Source organism: Hyla sarda, chromosome 2 (genome assembly GCF_029499605.1).
Source record: "Hyla sarda isolate aHylSar1 chromosome 2, aHylSar1.hap1, whole genome shotgun sequence".
Lineage (NCBI taxonomy): Eukaryota > Metazoa > Chordata > Amphibia > Anura > Hylidae > Hyla > Hyla sarda.
In genome coordinates, this window is record NC_079190.1 from 308,205,239 (window position 1) to 308,218,934 (window position 13,696).

General features: G+C 45.8%; 1 protein-coding gene and 1 long non-coding RNA gene across 3 annotated transcripts in view; one reads left to right on the plus strand and one right to left on the minus strand.

The window, feature by feature from the left end:
- The window catches only part of LOC130356323 (bridge-like lipid transfer protein family member 3A), a 101,506-nt gene that overhangs the window by 11,536 nt on the left and 76,274 nt on the right, over window positions 1–13,696 (plus strand). For both annotated transcript variants that reach the window (XM_056557660.1, XM_056557659.1), the window contains exon 12: window positions 4,310–4,418. In XM_056557660.1, coding sequence (XP_056413635.1) covers window positions 4,310–4,418 — 109 coding nt within the window. The remainder of the gene's footprint in view (window positions 1–4,309; window positions 4,419–13,696) is intronic.
- Window positions 4,498–13,696, minus strand: part of LOC130356324 (uncharacterized) — a 64,805-nt gene continuing 55,606 nt past the window's right edge. Inside the window, exon 3 of the long non-coding RNA XR_008888849.1 lies at window positions 4,498–4,695. This is a non-coding gene — a long non-coding RNA (uncharacterized LOC130356324). The remainder of the gene's footprint in view (window positions 4,696–13,696) is intronic.

Consider the following 13,696-nt stretch of genomic DNA (forward strand, 5'->3'; position numbering starts at 1 on the left):
ACGACTGATGTATCTGCGGCTGGAGATCCGCTGCCTCACCACTGGGCGAGGTGCCGATGGGATGAATCGTTGTCTACTACAGACCCATACCAGTAAGCCAGACAGTGGTCTGCATGGTTGCCTACTCCGCCTGTCATACGTCAAACTGCTGGTGCATCTGCAGCTGGCGTTTCGGTACCTCGCTGCTTGTGAGGCTTCAGTCGGAGTGTCCCATTATTTACTATGGATCCATACCAGTAAGCCAGACAGTGATCTGCATGGTTACCTACACCGCCTGTCATACAGCATATGGCTGATGTATCTGCAACTGGATTCCGCTACCTCACTGCTGTACATGGTGCCGATGAATTTACTCCTTGTCTTCTATGGACCCATTACACTAATCCAGACAGTGGTCTGCATGGTTTCAGACACCATCTGTTACACATCACTTGGCGGGTGTATCGTTGTCTAGCCTTCCGGTACCTCACTACTGTGAGCCATCAGACGGAATGACTCGATGTTCTCTATAGTTCTCTATGGTTCCATACTAGTAAGCCAGACAGCGGTCTGCTTGGTTTACTATACTGCCTGTCACACATATCACGGCCGTTGTATCTGTGACTGGTGTCTCGATACCTCTCCGCTGTGCGAGGTGTCTGCGGAATGACTCACTGTCCACTGTGGGCCCATACTAGCCAGCCAGACAGTTGTCTGCATTTTTTCTTCTGCCGTCTTTCACACGGCGCATGGCTGATGTTTTTGCGACTGGAGTTCCAGTACTCCTTTTCTGTGCACGGTATATGTATTACTTGACCCTGCGTGACCCAGAAACATTATGCAGGATGTCAGGGATGCATTCCACGGCTCCTCTCCTCTGCCTCCCTATATCTTCCAAAGGGTGGGGTTTCTCTGTCTCCCCGCCCTCCCACCTATGACGAAGGGCACAGTTATCGCCTGTCTGATTTGTTCCCTTTTCGTCAGATGCCTGGGGGGTTCTTGTTCAGTCAGACTGTTGTCTACACTGGTTCCACCGCCATTGGTCTCTAACCTCTGGGCTGCCGTGGAACTAGACAGGTTTCCCCGTACCTTCACTGCTGGGTGAGGGATCTGAAGCAGGGTCCCTGCAAGTATTTGGGATTGATTCCAGCCGGACAGTCTTTGTCTGTTGGGGTTCTACACCACTGGGGTAGACGTTTGGTTAGGCCACACTCCAGTACCCCGTTTTTGTTGGAGGTTGATTGGAGTGACCCTGGATGCTCAGGAATTCGATACCTCTCAACCAGATGGGTTTCCACAGGACTTACTATGTCTGGTCAACTACCATACATTTTCACCCCATGGGCGGTGGTTCAGGTTACCCACTACCATAGCATAGTTTTGTGTGTCTCCCCATGTTATCCATGGGCCTTATACATTGCTCCACATGCTAGTTTACAGGGTTACCTACTTGGCCAGTTCCCTCTCTGCTGCCTGCTGCTCTGTCTACAGGCTGTTTTTTCTCCTCACGGTTTGTTTCCATGTGCGGGACCCAGCATGGCCATGGTCCCTTTGCCACATAGCCAGACTGTGTCTGCATGGGGTTCTAATCCACCTGGTCAACTTCCCATTTTCTGCCGCTGCTGCGGCTGCAGTGCAGTGTCTCCTTTCCAGGTGTAGTTCCGCAGAGTGTGTACCCGTGGGTTCTTGGGACCCTTTCTACCTAGAGGTCACACTGTGTCTGCATTTTGCCTGCTCCACATTCTTTCTTCATCTCCTGAGGTTCTGTCTTCATCTCCTGGGGTCTGGCGCCATTAGGAGATGGGGTGTGGGCTTTTTTTCTGTAAGTCCCAGGGACTTTTTCAGTGTCAGCAGCATTCACTCTGTTCTCCTTTCTCAGGTTGCACTGTTGGTCTGCTAGAGGCATACCTCCCTCCCTGCGGGTCCCTTGGATATCTGCGGTTCTTTCATGTCCACAGTTTTAGTACTCCACTACTATTGTAGGGTACCCATTTCTGTGTTCCTACTTATGCTAGGACCGCCCTGTAGGTGTAGGGCCCACCTTCCTTTTGTTTGGTGGGGTGTGCCTCAGGGTTTCTAGTATATTGTTTCCGCAGTTCTGCGGCAGTTTTGAACTTCTTTTCTGACTCTGGGCCTGCTGGGTCGGTTCAGTCCCTCTCTATGTCTCCGGGTGTGTGTTCCAGGGGTTCTCTCCAGGATGACTCAGGTTCCTACTCATCACACTCTGGAACGGCTCTCAACACGTCTTGTGGTCTTTGCCCAGCTCCAGTTTACGGGATTACAACTCCTCTGGGCACACAAGGTGGCTCCTCTGGACAACTTTGGCTGCCGTTTGTGCCAGGGGGGCTCCGTCCACCCAGTACTTGTTCCGTGGCTGTGGGGCAGCATTTCCCTGCTCCTACTGTGCCTGACGTGCCTTGCCAATCTCCTTTCTACAGGGGATATGGGGATCAGGGAGTTTGGCATGGGTCTTTTCTTGAGTTTTCATCTCGACCACCTTTGTTTCATTTGTTTTTTTGCTGAGAGCATTCAACAGAGCCTTTTCCTTTCTAGGCTGGTGGGCTCGCTGTCCACCATTGCAGCCTGCCTCTCTTTCTGCTTTTGGTTATCTACTGCTGTTCACGCAGCTTGGCACTCTCCTCTGTGGAGGAGCTGGTACAATCTCCCTGGAAGATTTTTCCCTTTTATCTGTACCAGTTGTACTGCGCAGACACCAAAGTCTTCTGGGTTCATCCTTCCTGTGCCCAGGCCCTGAGAATCCCAGCTAGGTTCTCATTTATTTCTTCCTCCGTTCCCTTCTGGCGGGTTGTTTCTTCAGAGTGCTCTGGTGCTTGGACCACCGGGGTCGGGGAATGGTTGGTCTCCTCAGCTTGGACCCTGTCCTATGAAGCTGTTGAGTACCTTCTTTTCTGGTGTTTTTTTTTTTCCGGTTCCTGGGGCCTTGGTGATGGTTTATGTCTTGGGCATGTGTAGTGATCCGGCCAAGACTCCCCCGCGATACCATTAATCTGGGCGGTCTTTCTGTTCCGCACGCCTCCACTTTTTCATGGAAGTTTGTCGCCCAGAGAGTTTTTCTAGGATGTCTGTTTCCCATACTCTTCAGGGATTTATCTTCCAGGTGGCTCTATGTCTCCAGTTTCCTTGTCCGTCTCTCTGGTATCCGAGATTCCCCCTCTTTTCAGGGTGTTGGCCGCTCCTTTCTTCCTTCGGGGTCTATGTCCTCCAGAGTTGGAGGGCGTTCAGGTTATCGGCTTTACACTAGTATGACTATTTTGCCTTCTGGGTGCTCATGGCGGGCCCCTGGGATAGGGGTTCTTTTGTCTGCGGCTGTTCAGGTCCTTGCTCTCATGCTCCGGGCCTCTCCAGAGCAGGATTCCTTCTCTTTGTTTCCTGTGGTTCCTTGTCTCTCTTTATGACCCGGGTGCCTTGGGTCTCTACAGGGTCGGCTTTTTCCCTTGGCGTCCTAGGCCAGCTCCTGGGACGGGTGTTTTTCCAGGAGTCCATTTTCTGGGCCTAGTGTGTCTCCGCCTGGGGGGGCTCTTCTGCAGGCCTTATGGACATGTGATTTCAGTCTCGGGACTGATTCCTTTTCTCCGGGGGTTGTTTTTCCCACCCTAGGGGACTGGTTTGGTACATCCCATCAGTTAGGTGTCCCCCAATGAAGAGCGACTGAGAAAAGAAGATTTTTGTACTCACCGTAAAATCTTTCTCATAGCCTTCATAAGGGGACACCGCACCCACCCATTTCTTCGTCTTTTATTCCGGACTGTTTTTCCGTCTCTTGGATAGTTCATCCGGGTTTCCCTTCTAGGGTCCTTTGGACATTTGTCTTTGTTGGCTTCTCCTACAGCTTTGTGACAAAACTGATTACATCACTGCAGGTGGGCGAGTATATCCTGCCAGGGAGGAGCCGACTTTTTTTCCTAGTGTCAGCGCCTCCTAGTGGCAAGAGCATATACCCCATCAGTTAGGTGTCCCCCAATAAAGGCTATGAGATAGATTTTACGGTGAGTACAAAAATCTTTTTTTGTAGTATTACTAGGCATATACCACTACCATTATTGCGTAGAAAAGCATAGGTTGCTATACTTTCCTATGCAGTGGGACACAATAAGAATTAGCTTTACCAAGTGTGCATGTATAGGGGGATCAGTTAGCAAAATAAGGTGTATGGCCACCTTTAGAGGTAGAATATCTTCCCCCTACTTAAAAGCATTTCTGTTGTGCATTATACCATCTGGATTCAATCATATAGTGAAGAAAAAAAAAAGGAATCGCTACGGTTGTAACCAGACAGATAGCCGAATTGCTGATATGTTTTGTGTCACAGGATGATGGTCCAAGTATCTACCCCTCCCCAGTTGTTCCCGAACCAGTTGCCTTTTCAGTGGAACACCTCAAAGTCCATCGGCAAGAGGATGGAGTTTTTTGGCTCACTGGTATGTGTACTAGTCCTGTAAATAATAAACCGTGTCAAATCTTATACATACCTGTATCTCAACAATTATAAAGTAGAATTGTAATTGATATTTCATAAATCTTCTGTAATGTCACAACATATAATTATGGGCAAAAACATTGGGAGACAACTTTGTCATTGAATTCAGCTGTTTCATTCAATCCTATTGCCACCAAGGACCTAACGATGCAGTCTGCCTTAAAATATTGGTGAAAGAATGGTTCATTCTAAAGAGTTGAATAAATTCCAATGGGGTTCTGTAAGAGAGACAGAAACAAAATGGAGTAAATTATTGTAAACAGTTTGAGCACAATGCTCAGCAGCAGGGTTGTAAGCAAGGGCGGGAAGCTGCTGACAGGTCCAGGTATGTGTCGTCTAGATTTAATAAATTTTTTCTGACTAACGCCAGATAATTTTTTTTCCTTTTTAATCTGTTTCGGATTTCTGATTGTATTTATTTTTTTGTACCTTATTAAGGGGACAAAATCAAAAGAACTCCAGCACGGTACAGATCAGTATGCCATTTTTAATCACATTAAGCTACACGGATCACAGGTACAAACAGGATGTGATGCGTTTCGGCCAGGTGCTGGCCTTACTAATGAGTAAAGCCACCACCTGGGCGAAACGCGTCACATCCTGTTTGTACCTGTGATCCGTGTAGTGTCATGTGATTAAAGATGGCACACTGATCTGTACCGAGCTGGAGTTCTTTTGATTTTGCTGATTTAGTTGGGGTGCAGTCTGCGCCTTTCTCCGTGCCTGGTTATATGGACTTTGGGGTAAGCTGATATACATCTATATTTGCTTTTATTATGAGGCCTGGCATCTTGCCTGAGCAATTTTCAACAGGATGTAGACATATGCTTTACAACAAGCCCCATGAACGTAAGCAACAGTATTCTGTAGCTGACCTATTGACACAAATGGGAGAGGTTTTTGGAAATGCCTTGTCCTGTGACCTTTGCAGGGGTCAATCTAAACAGGAATGGGAGGCTAAGTTGTCAGTTTTAGTGTAATCCTATCTGTGATAAGGAGAAAAGTGATCTGTACAGAACAGGGAGTCTCAACTGATCCAGTTACCATGCCTCTTTTATCTGTTTTGTACCCTTTCGATTTCTGTGAATCTTTTTTTTTTTTTTTCTTTCTTTTTTTTTTTTTTTCTTAGAGGCCAACTCAGGAGATTTCCATGGTTTTGGGATTGTGGTTATCAGTGCGTCTAGCATATCTGCAGGAAGGGAACCTGTCTCAGTAGCCAAGGTAAACACAGGGAGTAGGTGAGGAAGTAAAATCGGTAGGAATCTCTTATAGTATTCATTAGGAAGACCATCTGGTCCAGGGGCTTTTTGTGGGCATAGATCTGACAGCGTCAACTATCTCCTGGGCAGTAAGGGGTGAATTGAGAGTAGAGAGAGCAGAGGAAGAAAGTTGGGGTAGATTGTGAGAAGCAAGAAAAGCGTCAATATCTGATTGGGGCGGCTGGGGGCATTGGGGATCGTTATGTAGATTGTATAAAGTTTCATAGTAGTCTCTGAAGGCATCAGCAATGTGTTGGGGTGATTTTTGATGTTGGAGGGTCTTGGGGTGTGTCAGAGTAGAGATACGATACCTAAGAAACCACGGTCTGAGCTTTTTCGCAAGTAGCGAGCCCACCCTATTGTCATGCATATAGAAAGACATTTTAGATTTTCTAAGTGACCTCTCAGTCATGGAGTAGCAGGCGTCTCATATGCAGACATTTGGCCCTCAAATGGGCGTCTCCCTCAGGAGAAAAAGCAATTTTGTTAAGTGACTCATTGAGAGCGAGAGTCCTGTGTTTTTTTAAGGTGGCCCCCAGTTGAAAGAAGGAACCCCGTATGACTGCCTTTTGGGCCATCCAGACAGTGGCAGGGCTAACGTCTGTGGTTACATTCAAAGAAAAATACTCAGTAAGAACACTTTTCAAACAAGCCGCGTGGGTATCATGCGCAATTAAATGAGTGGTGGCACGCCATACAAAATCATTATGTTTCGGGAAAACATCGCTAATGGTCACCCGGACCGGTGTGTGGTCGGACCATGTCCGAAGACCAATGTCAGAGTTCATCACTCTCTCAATTAACGTTCTATCTACCAAAATCATGTCTATTCTCGAAAAGGAGTGGTACCTCGTCGAGCAATTCGTATAATCCCTCTCCGAGGCGTGCTGTAGTTGCCAGATATCAAAAAGATTATAGCCAGGCAAAAGGGACTCTAAAGAAAAACTCTGTGTGGGAGTAGGAGAGGAGCAATCTAACGAGGGCGACATCACTGAGTTGAAATCCCCACAAATCACTAGGGAGCCCTGTCTAACAGTCTCCACTTTCTTTAACACTCGTTTCAGAAAACGCCTCTGTCCTACATTAGGAGTGTACAGGTTGACTACGGTATACAAACACTGTCAATGAGACCCAATATAATAATATAGCGGCTCTGGGGATCAATAATTTGTTGCTGAATAGTCACTGCTATTTTGTCACTGAACGCTATTAGGACTCCCCTCTTTTTCCGAGGATACTCTGAAGAGACAATTATTGGGAATCTCCTATGGCGCAGAAGCGGAAGGTTGACAGATGACAAATGTGTCTCCTGAATACACAGGATGTCTGCTGGACTTCGTAAAGCCTCGCACCACAGGAAATTCCGTTTCTGAGGACTATTAACTATTATCCATTCATGTTTAAAGATAAGACCTGAATGCCCATAGTCAGAGAGGAATCAGCAGGAAAAAAGGGTAAGAGAGGAAAGGGGATAGGATAGAAAGAGGTAAGACAAAAGAATGCAATAGGAAGGACACAGGGGGAGGGGGGGGGGGGTTGCGCCAAAAGGAGGGGGGTAGTCCGCTGGCTTCTCACCGGTACCACAGATATAGGTATCACTGTGCGCACAGAGATTAAGCACAACGTAAAGGAAAAGAGAAAGACAAAACCTAATACAAACACTACTGTAGATATCAAGAAGACACCTTTCACTTGCAAACGTGGAGGTTAAGCAACAATAAGCACTAGGCAGCAGGGTACTCAGGGTACATTATGCTCACTAAACAAGTAACAAACCATACAGAGTCCATCAGTGGAGCAAGACTCAGGTGTCGGGTCAGGGAGGTGCAGGAGAGTCACAGTCTGGAAGGTCGTCTCGTGGGCTACGGTGCTCGGTGGTCAGGGAGCCCCAACTTCGGTGAATCTCAAGACCTTCAGGAGGAGATAGCATGCATCTTGTTGCTGTGGGGCACCAAAAGCTTCGTGGGGAAGCCCCACCTGTAAGGAATACCCAACCGTCTCAGTTCTTGAGTCATAGGGTGGAGGTTCCTCCTCGCCTGGAGTGTGGCCACCGATAAATCCACGAACAGTTGAATCCCCTCATAGGGTGTGAGAAGTAATTTGCGTTTCCTAGAGAGTTGTAAGAGGGAGTCCTTAGTCTTAAGCCCTTAAGGACCAAGGGCGTACAGGTACGCCTTTGCTCCCTGGTACTTAAGGACCAAGGGCGTACCTGTACGCCCGTTGGAATTTCGGTCCCCGCCGCGCGCCTTGTGGGGATCGGGCCGGGGTGACTGCTGATATCTATCAGCAGGCACCCCGCGCAAATGCCCAGGGGGGTCATTAGACCCCCCCATGTCGGCGATCGGCGCAAATCGCAAGTGAATTCACACTTGCGATTTGCGCTGATTCCGGGTCATACGGGTCTATGGTGACCCGGTGACCCGGAATAGAAGGGGGATCGCGGGTGTCCTAGACACCCACGATCCCCCTGTAGCGATAGGAGTGAGGTGGCAGGGTTGCCACCCCTCCTATCTCTGCTATTGGTGGTCTAGACGCGACCACCAATATCGGGGGCGGAGGGGTTTACTTTCGGTTTCCCGGTCCTGCCCACCCACTATAGGCGGGGCAGGACCGGGAAACCGACAGGGACCGGCGCCGAAGATCCACTTACCCATCGGCGACGGCAGCGGGCGACGATCAGCGGCGGCAGCGGGCGACGACCGACGTAAGAAGAGGACCGCGACGCATCTCCCTGGATCCAACGGAAGCCAGTGAGTTACTTAGCAACATCTGGAGGGCTACAGTCTGAGACCACTATAGTGGTCTCTAAACTGTAACCCTCGAGATGGTGCAAAACTACAACTCCCAGCATGCCCAGAGAGCTGTTTAGGCTTGCTGGGAGTTGCAGTTTTGCAACAGCTGGAGGTCTACAGTTTGAGACCACTGCAAAGTGATCTCTATACTGTGCACCTCCAGATCTTGCAAAACTACAACTCCCAGCATGCCCAGACAGCAGTTTGCTGTCTGGGCATGCTGGGAGTTGTAGTTTTGCAACATCTGGAGGTCCACAGTTTGGAGAACCCTGTGCAGTGGTCTCTAAACTATAGCTCTCCAGATGTTGCAAAACTGCAACTCCCAGAATGCCTAAACAGCAAACAGCTGTCTCTGCATGCTGGGACTTGTAGTTGCGATCCCTCCAGCTGTTGCATAACTACATCTCCCAGCATGCCTTTCGGCGATCAGTACATGCTGGGAGTTGAAGTTTTGCAACAGCTGGAGGCACACTGGTTGGAAAATACTGAGTTAGGTAACAGAACCTAACTGAAGGTTTTCCAACCAGTGTGCCTCCAGCTGTTGCAAAAGTACAACTCCCAGCATGCACGGTCTGTCAGTACATGCTGGGAGTTGTAGTTTTGAAACAGCTGCAGGTTTGCCCCCCCCCCCATGTGAACGTACAGGGTACATTCACACTGGCGGGTTTACAGTAAGTTTTCTGCTTCAAGTATGAGCTGTGGCAAATTTTTCACTGCAGCGCAAACTCCTAGCGGTAAATTCACTGTAAACCCGCCAGTGTGAATGTACCCTAAAAACACTACACTTACACATAATAAAGAGTAAAACACTACATTTACACCCCCTTACACTGTCCCCCTAATAAAAAATAAAAAAACATATTGTACGGCAGTGTTTCCAAAACAGAGCCTCCAGCTGTTGCAAAACAACAACTCCCAGCATTTCCGGACAGCCACTAACTGTCCAGGCATGCTGGGAGTTTAGCAACAGCTGGAGGCACCCTGTTTGGGAATCACTGGTGTAGAATACCCCTATGTCCACCCCTGTGCAATCCCTAATTTAGTCCTCAAATGTGCATGGCGCTCTCTCACTTCAGAGCCCTGTCGTATTTCAAGGAAACAGTTTAGTGCCACATATGGGGTATCTCCATACTCGGGAGAAATTGCGTTACTAATTTTGGGGGCTTTTTTTCCTTTTACCCCTTATGAAAAAGAAAAGTTGGGGTCTACACCAGCCTGTTAGTGTAAAAAAAAAAATATTTTTTTACACTAACATGCTGGTGTTGTCCTTTACTTTTTATTTTCATGGGAGGTAAAAGGAAAAAAAGACCCCCAAAATTTGTAACCCAATTTTTCCTGAGTACGGAGATACCCCATATGTGGGCGTAAAATGCTCTGCGGACGCACAACAAGGCTCAGGAGTGAGAGCGCACCATGTACATTTGAGGCCTAAATTGGTGATTTGCACAGGGGTGGCTGATTTTACAGCGGTTCTGACATAAACCCCAAAAAATAAATACCCACATGTGACCCCAATTGGAAACGACACCCCTCACGGAACATAGCAAGGGGTATAGTGAGCCTGAACACCCCACAGGTGTTTGACAAATTTTCATTAAAGTTGGATGGGAAAATGAAAAAAAAAATTTTTTTTCACTAAAATGCTGGTGTCACCCTAAATTTTTCATTTTCACAAGGGAAAATAAAAAAAAGCCCCCCAAAATTTGTAACCCAATTTCTTCTGAGTAAGAGCATACCCCATATGTGGATGTAAAGTGCTCTATGGGTGCACTACAATGCTCAGAAGAGAAGGAGCGCCATTGGGATTTTGAAGAGAAAATTTGTCCGGAATTGAAGGCCACTTGTGTTTACAAAGCCCCCATGGTACCAGAACAATGGACCCCCCCACATGTGACCCCATTTTGGAAACTACACCCCTCATGTAATGTAATAAGGGGTACAGTGAGCATTTACGCCCCACAGGTGTCTGACAGATTTTTGGAACAGTGATCCATGGAAATGAAAAATGTAATTTTCCATTTGCACAGCCCACTGTTCCAAAGATCTGTCAAACGCCAGTGGGGTGTAAATGCTCACTGCACCACTTATTAAATTCTGTGAGGGGTGTAGTTTCCAAAATGGGGTCACATGTGGGGGGAGGGTCCACTGTTCTGGCACCACGGGGGGCTTTGTAAATGCACATGGCCCCTGACTACCATTCCAAACAAATTCTCTTTCCAAAAGCTCAATGGTGCTCCTCCTCTTCTGAGCATTGTAGTTCGCCCGTAGTGCACTTCAGGTCCACTTATGGGGTACCTCCATACTCAGAAGAGATGGGGTTACAAATTTTGGGGGGTATTTTCTGCTATTAACCCTTGCAAAAATGTGAAATTTGGGGGGAAACACACATTTTAGTGAAAAAAATGGTATGCCATGTGGGTTATTTTTGCTGTTCTGGCACCATAGGGGCTTCCTAAATGCAACATGCCCCCCAAAAACCATTTCTGAAAAACGTACTCTCCAAAATCCCCTTGTCGCTCCTTCGCCCTCTACTGTGCCCGCCGAACACTTTACATAGACATATGAGGTATGTGCTTACTCGAGAGAAATTGGGCTACAAATATAAGTATACATTTTCTCCTTTTACCCCTTGTAAAAATTCAAAAATTGGGTTTACAAGAACATGCGAGTGTAAAAAATGATTGTGAATTTTCTCCTTCACTTTGCTGCTATTCCTGTGAAACACCTAAAGAGTAAAAACACTTACTGATTGTAATTTTGAATACTTTGGGGGGTGTAGTTTTTATAATGGGGTCATTTGTGGGGTATTTCTAATGGGAAGACCCTTCAAATCCACTTCAAACCTGAACTGGTCTCTGAAAAAAAGCGAGGTTCACAATTTTGTGAAAAATTGGAAAAGTGCTGCTGAACTTTGAAGCCCTCTGGTGTCTTCCAAAAGTAAAAACACATCAATTTTATGATGCAAACATAAAGTAGACATATTGGAAATGTAAATAAAAAAAAAAAATATTTTGAATATCCATTTTCCTTACAAGCAGAAAGCTTCAAAGTTAGAAAAATGCAAAATTTTCAAATTTTTCATCAAATTTTGGGATTTTTCACCAAGAAAGGATGCAAGTTACCACAAAATTTTACCACTATGTTAAAGTAGAATATGTCACTAAAAAACAATCTCGGTATCAGATTGATAACTAAAAGCATTCCAGAGTTATTAATGTTTAACCCCTTAAGGACCAGGCCATTTTATACCTTAAGGACCGGAGCGTTTTTTGCAATTCTGACCACTGTCACTTTAAACATTAATAACTCTGGAATGCTTTTAGTTATCATTCTGATTCCGAGATTGTTTTTTCGTGACATATTCTACTTTAACTTAGTGGTAAAATTTTATGGTAACTTGCATCCTTTCTTGGTGAAAAATCCCAAAATTTGATGAAAAAAATGAAAATTTTGCATTTTTCTAACTTTGAAGCTCTCTGCTTGTAAGGAAAATGGATATTCAAAATATATTTTTTTGGGGTTCACATATACAATATGTCTACTTTATGTTTGCATCATAAAATGTATGAGGTTTTACTTTTGGAAGACACCATAGGGCTTCAAAGTTCAGCAGCAATTTTGAAATTTTTCACAAAATTTTCAAACTCACTATTTTTCAGGGACCAGTTCAGTTTTGAAGTGGATTTGAAGGGTCTTCATATTAGAAATACCCCATAAAAGACCCCATTATAAAAACTACACCCCCTAAAGTATTCAAAAAAACATTCAGTAAGTGTATTAACCCTTTAGGTGTTTCACAGGAATAGCAGCAAAGTGAAGGAGAAAATTCAAAATCTTCATTTTTTACACTCGCATGTTCTTGTAGACCCAATTTTTGAATTTTTGCAAGGGATAAAAAGGAGAAAATTTTTACTTGTATTTGAAACCCAATTTCTCTCGAGTAAGCACATACCTCATATGTCTATGTTAATGGTTCGGCGGGCGCAGTAGAGGGCTCAGAAGGGAAGGAGCGACAAATGGTTTTTGGGGGGCATGCCGCATTTAGGAAGCCCCTATGGTGCCAGGACAGCAAAAAAAAAAAACATGGCATACCATTTTGGAAACTAGACCCCTCAGGGAACGTAACAAGGGGTAAAGTGAACCTTAATACCCTACAGGTGATTCACAACTTTTGCATATGTAAAAAAATATATATATTTTTTTTACCTAAAATGCTTGGTTTCCCAAAAATTTTACATTTTTAAAAAGGGTAATAGCAGAAAATACCCCCCAAAATTTGAAGCCCAATTTCTCCCGATACAGAAAACACCTCGCATGGGGGTGAAAAGTGCTCTGCTGGTGCACTACAGGTCTCAGAAGAGAAGGAGTCACATTTGGCTTTTTGAAAGCAAATTTTGCTCTGGGGGCATGCCGCATTTAGGAAGCCCCTATGGTGCCAGGACAGCAAAAAAAAAACACATGGCATACCATTTTGGAAACTAGACCCCTCAGGGAACGTAACAAGGGGTAATTTGAACCTTAATACCCTACAGGTGTTTCACGACTTTTGCATATGTAAAAAAATATATATTTTTTTTACCTAAAATGCTTGTTTTCCCAAAAATTTTTAATTTTTTAAAAGGGTAATAGCAGAAAATACCCCCCAAAATTTGAAGCCCAATTTCTCCCGAGTACGGCGATACCCCATATGTGGCCCTAAACTGTTGCCTTGAAATACGACAGGGCTCCAAAGTGAGAGCGCCATGCGCATTTGAGGCCTAAATTAGGGACTTGCATAGGGGTGGACATAGGGGTATTCTACGCCAGTGATTCCCAAACAGGGTGCCTCCAGCTGTTGTAAAACTCCCAGCATGCCTGGACAGTCAACGGCTATCTGGCAATACTGGGAGTAGTTGTTTTGCAACAGCTGGAGGCTCCGTTTTGGAAACAGTGGCGTACCAGACGTTTTTCATTTTTATTGGGGAGGGGGGTTGTATAGGGGTATGTGTATATGTAGTGTTTTTTACTTTTTATTTTATTTTGTGTTAGTGTAGTGTAGTGTTTTTAGGGTACATTCGCACGGGCGGGGGTTCACTGTAGTTTCTCGCTGGCAGTTTGAGCTACTGCAGAAAATTTGACGCAGCTCAAACTTGCAGCCGGATACTTACTGTAATCCTCCGCCCATGTGA